A 21,353-nucleotide genomic window follows, 5' to 3' on the forward strand; every position below is an offset into this window, starting at 1 on the left:
TGGGTTTTATTGTACTATTCAAATTAAACCTGAATATTTATACACATGCATAGATTCCTCCCTTCCATTCTCCTTCCCTCCCCCGCTTCCACCCTTCACCTGATTGCTTGGGGTAGAACCTGCAACACAAAGTAGAATAGAAGTGGTGACAGCAGACATGCCTATCTTGTTCCTGATCTTAGCAGAAAAGCATTCAGTTTTTCAACATTAAGTATAGTGTTAGCTTTTGCATGAATGCTTTTGTCAGGTTAAGGACATTCACTTTTATTACTAGCATGCTCAGAGTTTTTAACAGAAAGGATGCTGAACTTTGTCAAATGCTTTTTCTCCTTCAATTAAAATGATCATATCATTTTTCTTTTTTAGTTTGTTTTAATTTCTGATGCAAACATGTTTAAATGATGAATTACATTGATTGCTTTCAAATATAAAGCAACCCTGTATTGCTGGGGTAGATCCCACTTGGTCATGGTGTATGAGGTCTGACAATTAGTTCGCGAACTCATCCTAAAAAAAGTGCTACATACCTCAGTGCTGAATATCACTACGGTCACCTTCGACGTACTCCCCTTGGGAAGCTATGCACTAACGCCAGTGCCTAGTCCACCTTTCAAAGCAATTTTGGAACTCTTTTTCTGAAATGGCCATCAGACATGCTGTCGTATTACCTTGGTGCCCTAATGTCAAAATGTCTTCCTTTCAATATTTTTTTTTATCTTCGGGTAAAGAAAGAAGTCATTGGGGGCCAGATCAGATGAGTATGGAGGGAGTTCCAATATGGTTATTTGTTTACTGGCTAAAAACTCCCTCACAGACAGTGCCGTGTGAGCTGGTGCATTGTCGTGATGCAAGAACCATGAATTAATTATTGGCGAAAAGTTCATGTCGTCTAATTTTTTCATGCAGCCTTTTCAGCACTTCCAAATAGTAAACTTGTTTAACTGTCCAGTTGGTACAAATTCATAATAAGTAATCCCCCTGATACAAAAAAAGGTTAGCAATATCGTTTTGACTCTTAATTTGGACTGACAGAACTTTTTTGGTCGTGGAGAATTGGCTGACTTCCATTGTGCGCTTTGACGCTTTGTTTCAGGGTCGTATTGGTACACCCATGTTTCATCACCAGTGATAATATGGCCCAAAACATCGTCTTGCCTCTCCAAAAGGTCTTGGCAAACTTCGACTCTCCTTTGCTTTTGTTCATCGGTGAGCTCCTTTGGGACTATTTTTGTACACACCTTTCTCATGCCAAGATTTTCAGTCAAGATTTTCCTGTTTCTCTATCAATGTTTACTTGGTCTGCTATGCTTCTCACAGTCAGCCAACGATTTTGATGCACAGTTCAACAAATTTTTGCAATGTTTTCGTCAGTTCTGCTCATTACTGGCTGCCCTGACCTCTCTTCATTAGTGATGTGTTCTCTCCCCTCAGAAAAATATTTAATCTATTTGTACACTGCCATTTTCTTCATGGCATTATCCCCATAAAATTGAACTAACATGTCCCAGATTTCGCTTCCACTCTTGCCTAGTTTAACAAGAAATTTAATGTTTGTTCGTTGCTCCAATTCAAGTTCAGACATTCTCACAATGGCACACAACAACACGTAACAAGAATAATGAACACCACTCAGCAAGCCACTGCCACACGTTGACACAAACACAGCTGTGAGATGCTGATATACCAAGGTTATGAAACTTTGCCAAGGTGTTTGTATGTTGATGCCAATATAAGCACATGGTGGCAAATTTGCTAACTTAATTGTCAGACCTCATATTAGCCTTTTTCTATATTGTTAGATTCAAAAAAACATTAATTGTTAGATAAACATTAACTAACAACATTATTGTTAGATAAAAAACATTTTTTAAAGAATTTTTGCAACTATGTTCATGAGGCATAATGGACTATAGTTTTCTTTTTTTATAATGTCTTTGTCAGATTTTGGTGTCAGGATAATACTGGCCTTATAGAATGAGTTGGAATGTATTCCATCCATTTCAATCTTTTGAAAGAGTTTGTGTAGAATTGCTATTATTATTGAGTCCTTAAATATTTAGTAGAATTCATTAATGAAGCCATCTAGGACTGTAGTTTTCATGGGAAGGTTTTTAACCATAATTTCAATTTCTTTGATAAATATAGGCTTGTTCAGGCTATTCATGAGTGAGCTTGGATAGTTCGTGTCTTTCAGGTAATTTGTCTGTTTTATCTAATTCTCAAGTTTATTTGCAAAGTATATTCATACGATTCCATATAGTCCTTTTAATAGCTGTGGAATCTCTAGTGATGTCATCTTTCTCATTCCTGATATAGGCAATTTGTGTTTAAAATTTTTTTCAGTTGTCTTGCTAGAAGATTGTCATATTTTTTGTCTTCTCAGAGAACTAACTTTTACTTTCTTTTATCAATATTCAATTGTTTTGTTTTGATCCCTATTATTTCCTTTTTTTCTGTTTCCTTTGAATTCAATTTTCTCTTTATCGAGTTTCTTAAGGTAAACGATGAGTTCATTGACTGAGACCTTTGTTCTTTTCTATTTTAAGTGTTTAGTGCCCTAAATTCCCTTTATGTCCTGGTTTAGTAGCATCCCCCAACATCTGATATTCTTTCCATTTTCATTTAGTTAAAAATACTTTATAATTTCCCTTTTGACTTCTTCAACCCATGAATTATTTACAAATGTGTTATTTAGTTTCTAGATACTGTACATTTTCCAGAGATCTTTCTGTTTTTGATTTTTAAATTTAATTCCTTTGTGGTATGAGAACAGTTTTCATGACTTGAATCTTTTAAAATTTATTACAACTTATTTTATGGCCCAGAATATGTTCTTATCTTGGTAAATGTTCCAACTGTGCTTGAAAAGAATGTGTATTTTGCTGATGTTGTGTGAAGTGTTCTATAAACATCAATTAGGTTAAGTTGGATGATATTATTGTTCAAATCTTCTATATCCTTACTCTTTTTTTTTGTGGTTCTACTTGTTCTATCATTTATTGAGGGAAGGATTTTGAAATCTTTGACTAAATAGAGGAAATTTGTATCTTTTTTCCTTTCATTTCTATCAGATATGTTTTGTGTATTTTGCAGGTCTTCATTAAGGGCATAAATATTTAGGATTTTATATCCCCTTAATGAATTGGCCCATATTGTCAATGGGCCTGCTATAATTCTTTGTTCTCTAATCTACATTAATACTGTATTAACATAGCTACTCAGCTTTCTTTTGGTTAATGTAAGCATAGGATATCTGTTTTGCATCCTTTTTCTTTTAACTTCTTTGGGTCTTTGTTTTTAAAGTGTTTCTTATAGTTAGCATAGAGTTGGGTCTTGCTTTTTAATCAAATCTTAGTATCTTTGCCATTTAATGTGAGTATTAGTATGTTTAGGCTTAAGTCTATTATTTTGCTATTTGCTTTCTGTTCATCTCATTGACCTTTCCTTCCCCATTATTTTCTGCTTTCTTTTAGATTTACCAAGCATTTTTCTTGATTATTCCATTTTATTTCCTCTGTTTGCTTACTAGTTTTAGCTCTGTTTTGTCATCTCTTGGGCTTATACATCTTTAACCTATGGTGTATTTAACTTACCACACTCTACCTTAAAGTGATACTATACCACCTTTCCTATAGGATATGAAACATCCGTGACTACTGTTCTCTTTTATTATTTTCCTCTCCCAACTTTTGAACTATTGTTGACATAAATTTCACATTTATACATACTGTAAACCCCATGCTGCAATGTTATTTTGTTCATATAGCCAGTCATCTTTAAAACAGAGTAAAATAATAATATTAAATTATATGTATTTGCCCAGGTAGTTACCACTTTTTGTGCTCTTTATTGTTTTTGTAGAGATCCATATTTTTCATCTGATATCATTCTTGGCCATTATTTCTTCAAATGTTTTTTTTTCTGTTTTTCCTCTTCACTTCATCAATCCTTATTACTCATATATTAGTTTGCTTGAAGTTGTCCCAGCGCTCACTGATGCTAATTTCATTTTGGAGGGTTCTTTTTTCTGTCTGTATTTCATTTTAGATAATTTTTATTGGTGTGAATTCAAGTTTACTAATCTTTTCTTCTGTAACATTTAGTCTGTTCATCCTATCAGATATTTTTTTAATCCTTATACACTGTAGTTTTCATCTTTAGAGGTTTAAGTTGAGTCTTTTTGTGTGTGTTCCATGTCTCTATTTAACTTTTTCAACATATGGGAATCAGTGACAGTAACATTTTCCACTACTTTTTCTGTTCATTCTATCATCTGTCATTCTAGATCAGTTTTGATTGCTTGTTCTCCTCATTATGTGTTATCATTCCCTATCTCTTTGCATGTCTGTTAATCTTTAATAGAATGCCTGACATCATGTATTTTATCTTGATGAGTGGTGGATAGTTTGTATTTCTATAAATCTTGAGCTTCTGAAATGCAGTTGTTTGTAAGCAATTTGATCTCTTTGGATCTTGCTGTTATGATTTGTTATGTGAGTTCAGAGAAAATCTAGTCTAGGACTAATTATTCCCACTACTGATGCAAGACTTTTCTGTGTACTTTCTTCAGTGTCCCATGAATTATGAATTTTTCTAGTTTCGATGGTGGGAATAAGCACTTTTCTCAGTCATGCTTAAATGATGGGAACTGTTTTCTGTAATCTTTTCAGGTGGCTCTTTGGGCAGCCTCAGTTGTTTCCTCACACACATACACTGCTGAATTCCTGAGAGGAACCCTCTGAAGATCTCCCACGTTCTTTCTCTGTGCAGATCCCTCCTATCCGGTGTCCTGTCCTAACAACTTTAGGTTCCATGGTCTCCAAAGCGCCTTTGCTATGTCTTGTTATCTAGGGAGTCCCATAAGCTTTGACTCTGTTTCTCCTCTCTCCACTTGGCCTCTACTCTCTCTCAAGGCAGGAATCGGGGCCAGTAGTAGAGCACACATTGTCTCCTGCCTTTCAAGGATCTTTGTCCTTCATTGTGTGATATCTAGGGTCTTGCAAACCATTATTTCATACATTTTGTCCAGATTTTTAAGGTGTCAGTGTACAGAGTAAAGGTGAGAGTCTAAAGTGAGAGTCATCTATATATATTAATTTTGTATTTTATTATCTTGTATTCTCCTGTTGTTTATAGCAGTTTTTCAGTTGATCCACTTCAGTTTTCTAGGTTATATAATCATATCATTGGCAAATAATAATTTTGCCTTCTAATTTTTGTGTCTTTAATTTCTTTCTCTAGTGTAATTCCTTCAGCTATGTCCAGTAAATAATATCAGTTTTAGTGGGACTCATTATATTATTTAAGAATGGGAGTGATGAATTATGTACTATTTTTTAAATTTTGGAGTTGATTTTATTTTTCTGATTGTATCTATTAATGTGATTAATTATATTAAGAGGTTTCTATTGCTATTTTGATTTTTGATCCATTGTAAAATACTGATTTTTTTCTTTCTGGAAACTTTTAAGATATTCTCTTTATCTTTCATTTTCTGAAATATTATGATGATATGTTAAAATTAATGGGTCTTAAAAAACATTAATTGATTATGCTATACATGTGGAAATTTAGTCCTGTCCTAAGATTCTTGGCTTATTTGGGCAGGATAGGGCTGTGTTGTTGTTTCTTTTATAAATTTTTTATATGTACTCTTTCTGAATTTCCTGTTCTAAGAATTAGAACTCCTGCAGTGATCCAATTTTTTTTACTTATTTCTCTACCATTTTCCATTTATCCATTTTGGGCATCAACTGGGACAGTGTTCTAGTTCCTTTATTATTACTTAATTTTTTTTTTTATTTCATCTCTCGTTCTGTAAATGGTCTTTGATATACAAACTCTTCTTAATGATTTTGAAGCCTTCATTCTCCTGTGTTAGAAGCTTTCTGTTTCTCCTTGCATTGTCTTTATGGCCACAGAGTTCCTTTTTTGTTTGTTCGATCTTTCTTCCATGTTTGATACATACATACATTCATACATACATGGTGTCTCCTATTCCTTATATTTTCCCAGAATTTGTAGTGTAGACCGATTCTCTGCTTCCAAAATCTTAACATTTTAAACCTGTTGTTACTTCTTTTTACATTGCTTTGCTGTTTGTACTTTTTTACTTGTAATTTTGGAGGGTTTTCAGGAGGTCTTAGAGGTAAACACATTTGTTTCATCTGCCATGCTTAACTGGAAATTATTAATAACTTATTTTGTGCTCTTCCTCTTGGAATTGTTCTAAATTTGTAAATCATGTGCAGGTGTATTTTTTCAAAACTTGAATATTAGAATCTGTTCCAAATGTTCGTTTTTCTCTTTGGAGTCTGCTTCTTGAACTTTTACATTTAAAGCCTTATATGTAGGGCTCTTTATGAGACTGATACGCCAAAATATTAAAAACTTGAGACATTAAGTTACCTCATTCTCTTGCTTTGAGAATGTGTTAATATTATGAATAGCATTTTTTTCCCTAGTTACTTATTGCTGGTATCAAAGAAAACTATTGACTTTGACATGTTCTTATATCCACAAACAAAACTAACCTCTTACTAATGCAAACAGTATGTAGACAATTTGCTTGGATTCTCTAGGCACACAATCATTTTACACATAATAAACGTTTTATATTGATAAGGACAATGTAAAGTGTAGTAGTAATACAATAACTGAATATAAATTTCTACTAAAAGTAGTATAGATGAGCCATTTAAATTAATGTTAGTTAAAGCAAATTGTTTTGAGTATAGTCTTTTTTTAAGTATACTTCATCAAAAAGTGTCCACTAAAATTAGACACATATATGTAATACCCATTATTTTATGGTAAAAAAACATTGAAGAGTTTCCCAAATCTCAAATTGGCTTCTCTTATAACCACAGAGTTTTTTTTCTCTGGACTTTTAAAAAATGTATATGTATGGTAATGTCAGCAAACACCTGACATTACCCTCGCCTGGATTGGCAACAGATTTCAGTCTCCCAAAGTTTCTGTTACTTTATTTCACAAATCAGTTCTTTGTTGGTCAGAATATTGTTCTTTGTTTTCTTTTTTTTTTTTTTTGGCCTCTTTAGAAATCTATCAGCAAAACAAAATAATTTTGAGGTTGCCTAACCTTTAAAAGGAATTCAAGGGTAATTAAACATTTTTGTGCTCATTTTGGTTGTGCTCTACAAAACCAGTCCTTCCCTAAGAAAATAATGAGACATGCCTGGAAAGATTTATAAAATACCATGCTTATCCCAATAGTTGTTATTAAAAAAACTGTAAACACCTTAAATGAGCAACAATAGGGGATTGGTTAAGTTATGATCCTTATGTATACTTACATCATGGTGTAATATTTGGTCATTAGAAATAATTTTCTGATATATAGGTGAGTACATGGGAAAACGTACGTTACAGAAGGTGGAGAAAAACAGGATTCAACTATATATATAATATATTCCCTTTTATCTAAGTATTACACACATCCAGAGATAAATATTGCAAGGTTGCCGGTCAAAGAATTTAGCATGTCAAAGACCTTAGTTTTTTTTTTTTCATTTCTAATTTTTCTACCATGAATTTATATTAACATAAAGTAATACCCATAGGGTGATTTATAAAGATATTTTTCAGCAGTGAAAAGACAGTTCCTAGAGATAGAGAGACTTGAATTCTAGCCCAGCCTTTCTTACATGCTAGATGTATGACCTAAACCTCTCATAGCATTGGGTTAGTCATTTGTAAAATGAGTCTTGTAGGATACAATTTTATGTAGTGTTTCACAAACAGGAATTATTAGCACTCTTGTTTGCAGATAGGTGGACTATTTGCAAATGATCTACTTCATACATTTATGCAAAAGAAATAAGCAAGTAAACAAAGTTGGTATCTGTAATTCATTAATGTATGGAGTCTAGTAATGGCTGTCAGTTCTAACGTTGCAAACTTGAAGTATCATTTGTTTCCAGGTTATGCCAAGGTCTTAAAGAAAACTGGAGCTGAAGAAAGAGATAAAATCCTGAAAAGGAATCCCTGTATTGACTGTCCCCAGATATGTTGTAAAAAAATTTTTAGCATGTTTTGTGTGAAATGATGAGGGTCAAGGTAGAAGGGAGTAGTCAGAAACATAAACTGTTGCACATACACTCATCATGTATATTTGAAAACAATATTATTTGTTAGTTTATATGGTATGTCCATTGATAATATCACTCTAAAGATATGTGTTTTCTCAGTGACTTGAGAAAGGAGGGCAAATGTAGGCCAGTCAGTTATGACAGTCAATTCTAAACACTTTTGCACCTGTGATAGCATTTTTGTTTTCTGTTTGCCAATAAAGGCGTTGAGGAGAGCAAAATCCTGATTTTATCCTGTTTGTTCAATGCTTATCATTCTGCTTACTATCTCTTAGTGACTACCCTGTTTCCAGCTGTCTAAATAGTCTCTCACATTCCTGTCAGAAATGTGACTTGAGTTCGGGTTCAGGAATTGTAGTATCTACTCCCTCATAGTTTATTACTTCCTCAGCACACTTTCGGTTAAGATTTGAAATGGTTGAACCAGCTAGCATTTTTATATTTCAGATCCAAACCTGAGGAGTACTTCTTATTAAATAGTGGGCTATCTCCTGATACCTCATATTCTGTTATTACTTAATCTTATAATACAGTGAATTTGAAAAGTGGGCATTTAACTGAAGGTTAAATTTTATTCTTTTTTTTTTTTTTCATAAATTTATTTATTTATTAGTTTCAGGTGTACAAAACAAGGTAATACTTAGACGTTCATCATCCATATCCCTCACACTGTGAACCCCCCTCCCCCCATCCACCATCCCTCCGACCCCACACCGAACCATCACATTATATATATAAAATTATAGTTGGCATTCATTAATGTCCAGCCTCTGGTGTCCAATGCCATGATCAGGTATCCACAGCATCCCTGAGGTGGTCTCCCAAACAGGACGCATGCCCATCGGATACCCAACAAAATCTCCACAACTAAATTTTATTCTTTTAAAAAACATTTGTGTAAACTCAGTTGTGAGAGCTATTTTTTATTTTCTGAATGTGTATTAATATTTTTCATTTGAGAATGCAGTGTCAAATTTCCTATGGAGTATATCCTGATATTTTTAAGTGCATAGTATAAAAGAATTTCTTTATGTAGCTGTAATTTAAATGTCAAATAAGAGATCTCATGTGTGACCAGTGTCTAGTTGACTGTCTTGACAGCCTGTTTGAAAAATTTAGTAAAAAATACCTGACCAGGCTGACCATGAATTATCATTACTATCTTAGTTGTGGTCACAGTCAGCTTAGTTTTGAAGAAGTACTTATTAAATCTGAAAAACGATCCTTGGAATTTCCCAAAAGTTTTACTGTTAATACTTTTTTTTTTTAAATCAGAATTTAACAGAATTCAGGGAAATGAGGCCATTTAAGTAACTAAGAAGGTCTTACTACCTAAGCTCTCATATTCTCCTTCTGGATGTTATGTGTTTATTATTTTCTATTAGAAGAGATAATTTTTTACAGGCGTTTTAAAAAAGGGATACTTTAATTTTTTTTATATAAAACTTGGACAATAAAATGTGTCTCAGTGAGCTGTAAATTTATAGATGTGGATGAAGGTCTTGGAAAACACTAAGGGAGAATGTTATCCATAGAACCTTCTACACAATATTTCACTTTTGAGAGCTCATTCAAATTCAAATATAGTCACAATAATGCTATAGACATTTTTTGGTTATTCTGTAATTTTTTATTATGTTTTATGTATGTGTAAAGCATTTGAGAAACATGAGCACATTAAGAGTTTTTTTTTCTAGTTTTCAGTAGCAAAATATCTGCTTATTTAAGTACTAGATCTATTTGTTTATAAAAGTTATTTTGTTATTTGTGAACTATCTTCAATGATGGGTACTTTGGTTTGAGAAGTTAGTATGTTTTATAGAATTGTTTCTAACAAAATAATTTAGTTTGATCCTTATTGAAAACGTATAATTTCATTTAAACTTTGTGAAAATAATGTCATTCTGTAGTGTATAGCTTTTTGTACCCTTGAACAAGCTCTATGAGCAGCGAATGGTAATGAATGACAGACCTCTAAGAGAATAAGATTATTTGCTATTAATTTACAGAATGGATTCACTTTGTATCAGAAGAATTGTTTCTTGACAAGTGGAACTGATGATGTAGGCTCTGTAAATCATTATATCATTTTATTACCAAGCTCAGACACCTCTTTCCTGATTTTGAAACTGATTGAAACTCATTTTAGAAAAAGGTACTTAATCTGAGAAAGAAGTTTGTTGAGAAAGAGTTAGAAGATTTTGAAACAAACTTCTGGGTTTTGTTGTAATCTGATAAAATTCCCAAATTCTATCAAGGATTATACTTTCCTGCTACCCAAGTAGCTTAAACCAAGGCTGGTTACAATGTTAACACCCAGTTCACTAGAATAGTAGGCTTCATGCTTTTGTGGGCTTCAAGTCCACAAAAGGCTTCACAAATTATTGAGGATCCTCAAGGAGTTTTGTTCATGTAGCTTTATCTATTCATTTATGTATTAGAAATTACAATTAGAAATTTTAAAGCTATTCATTTAAAAATAACAACAAACAATTGCATAGTAAATAGCATATTTTTATGAAAAAGAACTGTTTCCCCAAACAAAAAAAATTGGGAAAAGAGTAGTATTATTTTATATTTTTGTAAATATCATTGATATTGGATTAATAAAGACAGCTGGATTCTCATACCTACTTCGACTTTCAAGCTCTTGGAATATTTTGTTTTGGTTAAAATATATGAAGAAAATCAGGCCTCACAAATATGTAGTTGGAAAAAGGAGGAGTATTTTAATAACCTTTTCAGATAATTGTGGAAACTCTTATTTGAATACCACACCAAAATTTAACAAACAGTCATTTCTTAAAGGTTAGTTACAGTGTGGAATCTGTAAACACATCAGTGAACTTTTCATACTCTGTTACATTAAAATCTATTGGTCTGGTAGAATTTTTCATTCTGTAGAGAAGTTGCAAACGTGATTAAGTTCTCTCCAAACAGAAAATAACCCAGATTTTGCTTTTTTCCTCTTTTTATGCTGAGTCAATGCAGCAATTAAGGAGGGACAGGTTTTGGAAAAATTGATAAAGAAGGGGAAAGAAAGTGTTACAGATATGATGATAGGAACTGTGGCTGGAACCAAAGGGGTAATAATCGTAATTACTAACATTTACTTCACTGAATTATATGCCAGAGGCTATTCTGAGAGGCACTTTTGCACGTGTTAATTTATGTAAGCTTTCTAAGATTAGTAGCAGGTAAGTCTACCTTTTATAGATGAGGAAACTGAGGCAATGAGAGATTAAATAAATTGCTCAAAATTGCACAGTTATTAAGCACAGTAACAGAGTCATCTGGCACAGAGAGCTGCTGTGTTGGTGCACTCATTTCTATTTGTTTTATCTCTTGAACAATATTGCTAATCAAGATACTTCTTTTTCTTCAGATTTGTAAAAAATATTTTACTTTTTAGAATAGTTTTAAGAGTCGCAGCAAAATTGAGCAGAAAATACAAAGTGTTCCCATGTACTTCCTACTTCCAAAACACAGACTTTCCCATAGTACTAATATTCCCCACCACAAAGGTATATTTATTACAATCAATGGATAAACCTACATTGATTAACACATCATTATGACCTCTAAGTCTATAATTTACATTAAAATTCACTCTTGGTGTTTTACATTCTATAGGTTTTGACAAATGAATGATACTTTGTATCCAGTTATAGTAGCATATAGGATAGCTTCACTGCCCTAAAAATCCTGTGTTCTGTCTATTCACGCCTCTATCACACCCTCAACTGCAGGCAATCACTATTCTCTTTACTGTCTTCATAGTTTTGCATTTTCCAAATTGTCATATAGTTGGAATCATACCATATGTAATCCTTTTGGATTGGTGTATTTCACTTAGTAATATACATTTAAGATTTCTCCATGCCTTTTCATTGCTTGATAGCTCATTTCTTTCAAATGCCAGATAATATTCCATTGTGTGGATGTGCCAGATTATTTGTCCATTCACCTACTGAAAGACATTTTGGTTGCTTCCAAATATTTGGCAATTATAAATAAAGCCGCTATAAATATTTATGTGCAGGTTTTTGTGTGAATGTGTGTTTTCAGCTCCCTTGGGTAAATTCTAAGAAGCACTATTGCTGGATCATGTGCTAAGAGTATGTTTAGTTTTTAAAGAAACTGCCTCACTCTTCCATAGTGTCTGTATCCTTTTGCATTTCCACCAACAATGATTGAAAGTTCCTGTTATTTCACATTCTTGCCAGCATTTTAGAATTGTCAGCATTTGGATTTTGGCCATTCTAATAGGTGTGTAGTGGTATCTTGTTTTTATTTGCAATTCCCCAGTGACATATGATGTTGAAGATCTTTTCATGGGCTTATTTGCCTTCTGTGTATCTTCTTTGGTGGGGTGTCAGTTCAGGTCCTTTACTCTTTTTTAAATTGGGTTGTTCATTTTCTTATTGAGATTTAAGAATTCTTTGTATATTTTGGATGACAGTACATTATCAGATTTGTCTTTTGCAAATACTTTCTCCTAGTCTTTGGCTCGTGTTCTCATTTTATTGACAGTGTTTTTCACAGAGCAGAAGTTTGTAATTTTAACGAAGTCTGGCTTATCAATTATTTATTTCATGGTTCATACTTTTGGTGTCATATCTAAAAACGTCATTCAAACCCAGGGTCATCTAGATTTCCTCCTATGTTATCTTCTAGGAGTTTTATAGTTTTGTGTTTTATGTTTTGGTGTATGATCCACTTTGAATTAATTTTTGTGAAGGGTGTAAGGTCTGCATCTAGATTTATTTTCTTGTATGTAAATATCTAGTTGGTCTAACACCACTGGTTGAAAAGACTACCTTTTCTCCACTGTGTTGTCTTTGTTCCTTCGTCAAAGTTTGGTTAACTATATTTGTCTGGTCTATTTTGGGGCTCTATTCTGTGTGATTAATTTGTCTCCTCTTTCACCAATACCACACAGTTTTAATTACTGTAGCTTTATGTGTTAGCTGTGCTGGTTCTTTTGCCTCTCTATATAAGCTTTAAAATCAATTTGTCAATATCCACAAAATAATTTCCTGGGATTTTGATTTCAGATTGCACTGAATCTATAGATCAAGGTGGGACATTGAAACTTGACAATATTGAGTCCTCCTATCCATGAACATGGAATCTATCTCTTTAGTTATTCTTTTCTTTCTTTCACCAGTTATATAGTTTCCCTCATATAGAACTTTTATATTTATTTATTTTGTTAGACTTGTATTTCATTTTTGGGGGGTGCTAATGTATTTCATTTTGTGTGAGGGATACTAATGTAAATGTTATTATATTTGTAATTCCAGATAATACTTGTTCATTATTGGTGTATAGGAAAGCAATTGACTTTTATTATCTTGTGTTCTGGAACCTTGCCATGATTGCTTATTATTTCTAAGTCTATTACTTTTTGTTGATCCTTTCAGATGTTCTACACAATCACGTTATTTGGGAACAAAGATAGTTACATTTCTTTCTTCCCAATATGTACATTTAAAATTTTTTTCCTCCCCCCTCCCTCTTTTTGGTCTAATTGTATGTGCTAGGACTTCCAGTACAATTTTGAAAAGATGTGAGAGAGGACATCCTTGCCTTGTTCCTAATCTTAGCAAGAAAGCTTCCAGTTTGTTGCTGTTAAGTATGATGTTAACTACATTTTTTTTTTTTTTGTAAATGTTTTCTATCGGGTTAAGGAACTTGCCCTCTATTCTTAGTGTGCTGAGAGTTTTTGTCATGAATAGTGTTTTTTGTCATGAATAGAATTTTTTTAAATGCTTTTTTTGCATCTATTGATATGATCATGTGATATTTTGGTTTAGCTTCTTGATGTGATTGGTTGATTTTCAAATGTTGAACCAACCTTGCATACCTAGAATAAATCCTACTTGGTTGTAGTGTATAATTTTTTTCACATATTGTTGGATTTGATTTGCAAATATTTTGTTGAGGATTTTTGCATCTGTGTTCATGAGAGCTATTGGCTTGTAGTTTTCTTGTAATTATTTTTCTGGTTATGGCATTTAGGGTAATGCTGGTTTCATAGAATGAGTCAGAACATATTTCCTTTGCTTCTATCTTCTGGAAAAGATTGTAGAGAATAATTTAACTTCGTCCTTAAATATTTGGTAGAATTCACTAGTGAACCTGTTTTGCCAGATACTTTCTATTTTGGAAGGTTATTAATTATTGATTCGATTTCTTTAATAGATACAGATTTATTCAGATTGTCTATTTCTTGTGAGTTTTATCAGATTGTGTCTTTCAAGGAGTTTGTCCATTTCACCGAGGTTATCAAATTTGTGGGCATGGAATTTTGCATAATATTCCTTTATTATTTTTTTTAACATCCATGGGATCATTTCTGATAGTAGTAATTAGTAGCTACTCTCTTTTTTTCTTATTTAGCCTGGCTAGAGGCTGGTTGATTTTAATGATCTTTTCAAAGAACCAGATATAGGTTTTGTTGATTTTTCTCTATTGCATTTCTCTTGCCAATTTTATTCATTTCTGCTCTAATTAAAAAAATTTTTTTTCTGCTTAATTTGGATTTAATTTGCTCGTTTTTATAGTTTCCTAAGGTATAGTTTCCTAGAATGTTAGATTATTGATTTTAGATCATTCTTCTTTTCTAATATATGCATTCAATGCTATAAATTTCCTTCTAAGTACTGCTTTTGCTGAAGTCCACACATGTTGATAAGTTGTATTTATTTTCATTTCAAAATATTTTTAAATTTCTTTTGAGATTTTGCCTCTACCCACATTTTATTTAGAAATGTGTTATTTAATCTCCAAGTATTTTGGGATTTTCTAGCTGTCTTTTTGTTACTGATTTCTTATTTAATTCTGTGTTCTGAGAGCACACATTATATGATTTCTATTCTGTTAAATATTGTAAAGTGTATTTTATAGCCTAGAATGTGATCTGTCTTGAACAAGATATCTTTTTCATTGTACTGAATTGAAGACTCATAGATTAATGGAGAAATTTTTAAAATAATTCTGTTTTCCATCAGTGGTAGAGACTTACCACTTTATCTTCAATTTACTTTATGATTTGTCCTAATGGGGGAAGTCTCTCATTTTGGTGCTGTGTTCCTATGTGTACCAACCTGTCTCAGAATGAGTTGTTATCTATGGAAAATCTAGGCTATTCTTATAAAATGTATATGCACATTAGTGAAGGTGTTCTACATTGTGAATCTGTACATGATTCATTTTTTATATTGGCTGAAGTAACATGTTACATTAGCTGGAAATTTTTTAAATAGCAGGACATTTACCATTTCTCAGATTTGTAAAAATAAATTTTCATTATGCTTTTAAAATGTGACAATTGTTTTCCCTATCCCATTTAGTTTTGTCAGCCCAGCGGATGGCAGCTTTCCAGAGAGAGGAAGCAGCCGACGTTTTTTGTGGTGGTCCTAACAGATATTGACTCAGATCGACATTACTGCTCATGCCTAACCTTCTATGAGGCCGAGATCAATCTTCAGGTACAACTTTTCTAGCCAAAGTATAGCTAAAGAGACAACATTTAGGAATCTTTTTATGCCATATTTGTTTTTGATAGAACTGCCAACTTGAGTTCTATGGGTTACTTTAAAAATACTGAGTTACTATATTGTTGACGAGAGCAAAAACAAAAAGTTGCTTCCAAGTTTAATTGTTCTCTTTTAAAATATTGATTATAATCTGAATTCTTCTAAGGATAGCATATCTGTGAATTGGTGTGTTAAGAAGATTTGTATCTTTTTATGATGAACCTGTAATTTTCCGTCAGTATTTTCCTGAGGGGATCTTTCAGAGAACATAGAGTATTTAATCAAAATGTTTATAGATCACTTATCACAACTCAAGTAAATGCTAACACATTACTGTTAGTAATGATAGTATCAAGATGATGGAACTGAAATTCATAGGCTATAACTATAGATGTTAAAAATACTGAGTCTTTTAGAGTATTAGTTGGGGTTCCTAGTTTCAGACAACTGGATCTACTTTCTCTAATTTATGCAAAAAATTTTATGACAACGTATTGGGTAGTTTATATAATTTCATGGATGGTGGGTAAGTACTATGTAATTTCTGGGCATTACTAGGAACTGCCTAGTTTGGAGCTGCTGTAGTAGAAACCATACTTTCCCCACCTTTACCATTTGGCACTTATGATGTTGAATACCAGACAATATAATCTTCAAAATAGGTGCCTTAAAAAATCTAGTCTCTCAGATAATTTTTGACAACGAAGCTAAAAACATACAATGGAGGAAAGACAGCCTCTTCAATAAATGGTGCTGGCAGAATTGGATAGCTACGTGCAAAAGAATGAAACTGGACTGCTATCTGTCACCATGTACCAAAATTAATTCAAAATGGATCAAAGACTTAAGCATAAGACCTGACACAATAAACTGCATTGAAGAAAACATAGGTACTAAACTTATGGACCTTGGGTTCAAAGAGCATTTTATGAATTTGACTCCAAAGGCAATGGAAGTAAAAAGTAAAATAAACAAATGGGATTATATGAAACTGAAAAGCTTCTGCACAGCAAAAGAAACTATTGACAAAATAATGAGGCAACCAACTGAATGGGAGAAGATTTTCGCAAACAGTTCCTCTGATAAGGGGCTAATATCCAAAATATACAAGGAACTCATGAAACTCAACAACAAAAAAACAAACAACCCAATTGAAAAATGGACAGAGGACCTGAAGAGACATTTCTCCAAAGAAGATATACAAATGGCAAATAGACATATGAAAAAATGCTCAACATCACTAATCATCAGAGAAATGCAAATGAAAACCACAATGAGATATCACCTCACCCCAGTCAGAATGGCTTTCATCAACAAAACAAATAGTAACAAGTGTTGGAGAGGCTGTGGAGAAAAAGGAACCCTCATACACTGTTGGTGGGAATGCAGACTGGTGCAGCCGCTATGGAAGGCAGTGTGGAAGTTCCTCAAAAAATTACGAATAGAATTACCATATGACCCAGCAATCGCTCTCCTGGGTATCTACCCCAAAAATATAAAAGCATTTCTCTATAGAGACACGTGTACGCCAATGTTCATTGCAGCTTTGTTTACGGTGGCCAAGACATGGAAACAACCAAAATGTCCTTCGATAGATGAATGGATAAAGAAGTTGTGGTACATATACACAATGGAATACTATTCGGCGTTAAGGAAAGATGATATAGGAGCATTTGTGACAACATGGATGGATCTCGAAAGAATAATGCTAAGTGAAATAAGTCAGACAGAAAAAGCAGAGAACCCTATGATTTCACTGATATGTGGTATATAAACCAAAAAGAACAAGACAAACAAATGAGAAACAAAAACTCATAGACACAGACAATAATTTAGTGGTTACCAGAGGGTAAGGGGGTGGGGGGTGGGTGATGAGGGTAAAGGGGATCATATATATGGTGATGGAAGGAGAACTGACTCTGGGTGGTGAACACACAATGGGATTTATAGACGATGTAATACAGAATTGTACACCTGAAATCTATGTAAATTCACTAACAATTGTCACCCCAATAAAATTAATTAAAAAAAAAAATCTAGTCTCTCATGTGGAGCCACATTCTCAAATTGATGATTTCTGCTTTAGGTCTCATATGGCTTGTTTCCTTAAGAAAGTCAGATTACATTGCAAATTCCACTCCCCTGTAAGGAAATAAGAAAAAGCTTTTTCGTTGTTGTTATTTGTTTGTTTCACTTTCAAAGCTCTGTCATCCAAGAAAGAAACTATAAAAGAGTTTGGAGGATATTGAGTGAGCCAATTTGCATTATTTGCTGTACTTTCTGCTACATACAGATTAATGAGTATCACCACTAGGGAAAGGGATTGGCTTGCTTTCTGGAACAGCGTCACAAAGAGCATTTGTTTGGTTACTTTAATTAAATTCCAAGATCTGAATTTTCTAGATGCAGAAATCTGATTTTCAGGATACAGGAGACAAATCACCTTTCATGATGCAGACTCACATTATCTAAGTTCATTAGACTGCTGTATTAAAACCAGCATGCTAGTTTATTAATTTACAGTGATAAGTGAAAGGTTAAGTAAAATAAAATATGCATTATCTAGATTATCAGTACATTCTCTTCTTCTTGTCAGATATTTATGAGAAGCCATATCAAAATCAGAAGCATTTTGATTATGGAATCAAACTAAGGAATGTCTAATGTCAAATATTTAACACTGTCAGACTAACATAGCCCATTTTTTATATTTGAAATTAGGGATTATTTTGTCAGTGAATAGAAAAGTCTATGTCTGTAGTCATCTCCATTTTAAACAGTGTTTTGGTGAATGTTGCCAACAAATAGCTGATCAAATTCCTATTATGATCAATTCAGTCAGAGAAGATCAAGAGTCTTCTCTGGTCAAAAGCTTCTCTGTCTCTTTCAGGTGACCTTTCATTTCTATCTATGTGGATCTTTAGAATTTAAGTCAGTGCTGAGAATGCAGCATTTTCCTTTATTTCCATATTCTTGAGAGTACCTCTTCACAACTCCCTAGAATTGTCTAGTGAAATTAACTGTGATTATTTAGGTTCTCCCTACTCTCTCCTTCACTACCAACTCCTTTCCCCCCAAGTAAACTGGCAGAAAAGTAATACAGGAGCCGTGTGTGTGTGTGTGTGTGTGTGTGGGGGGGGGGTTCCAGTCAATATGGTGACACAAGAAGATCCTGAAACACTTCTTTTCATGGACACACTGAATCTAAAGCTACACATGGAGCAATTTCCATTTTTCAGTAATTTTATTTCTGAAAAAAATCCAGAAATACTTGAGCAACTCTTATATATCAGGCAAATGAGAAAATAACCACACTGAAATGTATAGGAAAGGCTGAGACAAACTCTCACCATAAACCCCACCCCTGGCACAGTGACAGACATTCAGAAAGGAACTTAGACAATTTCCAGCTTTTCCCTGAGGCATGAAGAGTTCAGACCCAATAATCTACCCCCAACTGTTAAGACTTCCACCTGAGGAATGTCTCCCCTAAACACCTACCTCTCAAAGCCGATGAGAATTGTGTTTATGAGACCTACCAGACTGTAGCAAACAAAGGATTTGTAACAGTTTTGCAAAGATTTGCTGTGGCTGTCCCCCCAGAGCTCAGCATGGTGGGAACAGAGAGAAATGCCCATCTCCCAGTCATTTTCTGAAAGAGTCCTGTTTGCGTATTTTAAAACCTGCCTAACGTTCAAGTTTCTAAATTAGCTCATATCTAGGGGTTGATTCTGATTCTGCTTGGAGACGAAAGAGGCTGGCAGGTGCTGTCTTCTTGTTCACTGGTTTCTCTTTGGATAAAGCTTGTGCACACGTCTGGTTACCTAGATTTTCCACTGCCATCCAAGGGACACACCCTTTAAATATCCTGGTTCTTGAGGCCAGTGGGCCTGGAGCTCCCTGGTCCCACAGGACGGTAGCAAATAAAGTTCTTAACTGGGTATATCTATTGGCCCCCACCCCACCCTCCCCAAGTGTTCAGTGCAGAAGGAGCAGACAGAACAGAAACACCCATTTCCAGGTATTTTACTGAAAGAGGCATATTTGCATACATTAAAAGCTGCTGCCTGAGGGTCTGACTTCCAGTCATCCTCAGTCTAGGTGCTGACTGAAATCCTTCCCTTTACTACACTGACAAGTCTTGGAACACCCTCAACTACAGGGAGCACTAAGGATAAAGCAGGATGCTTGGACAATCACAGAGTTTTGAGAGCCAACCATGAGCTAGGAGAAGGTTGAGTGATACAGTTTATCTCCTATAAGAGGCCACTCCTTGATGACTAGGAGAGGTGGTTGTTTTACATAATGGATAGGAACCAACATAGAGAGTCCAAGTAAAGGAAGAAACAAAGGAATATTTCCTCAATGAAAGAATAAGATAAAACCTCAGAAAAAGACCTTAATGAAATAGAAATAAATTATTTACCTGATTAAAAATACAAAATAATAATCGTAAAGATGCTCACTGAGCTCAGAAGAGGAATGGATGAACAAATTGAGAATTTCAGCAAAGAAATAGAAAATACAAGAAAGTACCAAATAGAAGTCACAGAGCTGAAGTATAAAAAATTAAACTGAAAAATACAATAGAGGGTAGAGCAGACTCAATGAAGTAGAAGAAAGGATCAGTTAACTCAAGGACAGGGCAGGGGAAATCACCTAATCAAAATAGCAAAAAGAAAAAAGATATGAAAAAGAGTGAAGATAGCTTAAAGGTCTTATGGGACAACATCAAACAGACCAACATTTGCATTATAGGGCTTCCAGGAGGAAGTGAGGGAGGGAGAGGAGGAGGGGAGGGGGGCGAAATTTTAGTTGCAGAAATAATAGCTGAAGACTTCCCTAAACTGGTGAAGAAAACAGACATTCAGATCCAGGAAACCCAGTGAATTCCAAACAAGATGAACCTAAAGAGACCAACACTAAGATATATTATAATTTTTAAAAGTTTATAAAAGGGAGAGAATTTAAAAGCAGTGAGAGACAAACACTTGTTTGTAAAAGGGAACTCCCATTAGACAATGAGCAGATTTTTCAGGAGAAATTTTGCTGACCAGAAAGGAGTGGGAAGATATAATCAAAGTGCTGAAAGACAAAAAACTGACAACCAAGAATACTCCATCCAGAAAGTTTTCCTTCAGAATGAGAGATAGTTTTCCAGATGAGCAGAAGCTAAAGGAATTCATCACCAGTATACTTGCCTTACAAGAAACTTGCCTTAAAGGGACTTCTTTAAAGTGAAAAAAAAAAAAAATGGTGCTAATTAATAACAGGAAAACATATGAAAGTATAAATCTTAGTTGTAAAGGTAAATATATGTAAAATTCAGAAAAATCTAATGTTGTAATGGGGGTTAGTCACTTATAAAGCTAGTATGAAGATTTAAAAACAAAAATAGTAATAGAAGTATAATTATAATATGTTAATGGGTACACAAGATAAAAAGATATGAGCTGTGACATCAAAACAAAATGGGGGATGTAGAACTTTAGAATATGTTCAAAGTTAAGTTGTAATCAATTAAAATAGGCTGTTAAAATATGAGTTGTTTTATGCCAACCTCATGATAACCACAAAGCAACAGATAATGAAAAAGAAATTTAAGCATACCACTCCATAAAATCATCAAATCACAAAGGCAAGAAAGGAACAAAGGAACAAAAGAATTTAAAAAAGCCAGGAAACAATGAACAAAATG

General features: G+C 33.7%; 1 protein-coding gene across 7 annotated transcripts in view; it reads left to right on the top strand.

Moving 5' to 3' along the window:
• The window catches only part of SBF2 (SET binding factor 2), a 396,450-nt gene that overhangs the window by 156,706 nt on the left and 218,391 nt on the right, over nucleotides 1-21,353 (top strand). For all 7 annotated transcript variants that reach the window (XM_081063396.1, XM_081063389.1, XM_081063390.1 and 4 more), the window contains one exon: nucleotides 15,470-15,607. In XM_081063396.1, the coding sequence (XP_080919522.1) occupies nucleotides 15,470-15,607 (138 nt within the window). The remainder of the gene's footprint in view (nucleotides 1-15,469; nucleotides 15,608-21,353) is intronic.

This window comes from Rhinolophus hipposideros, assembly GCF_964194185.1.
Source record: "Rhinolophus hipposideros genome assembly, chromosome: 10".
Classification (NCBI taxonomy): Eukaryota; Metazoa; Chordata; class Mammalia; order Chiroptera; family Rhinolophidae; genus Rhinolophus; species Rhinolophus hipposideros.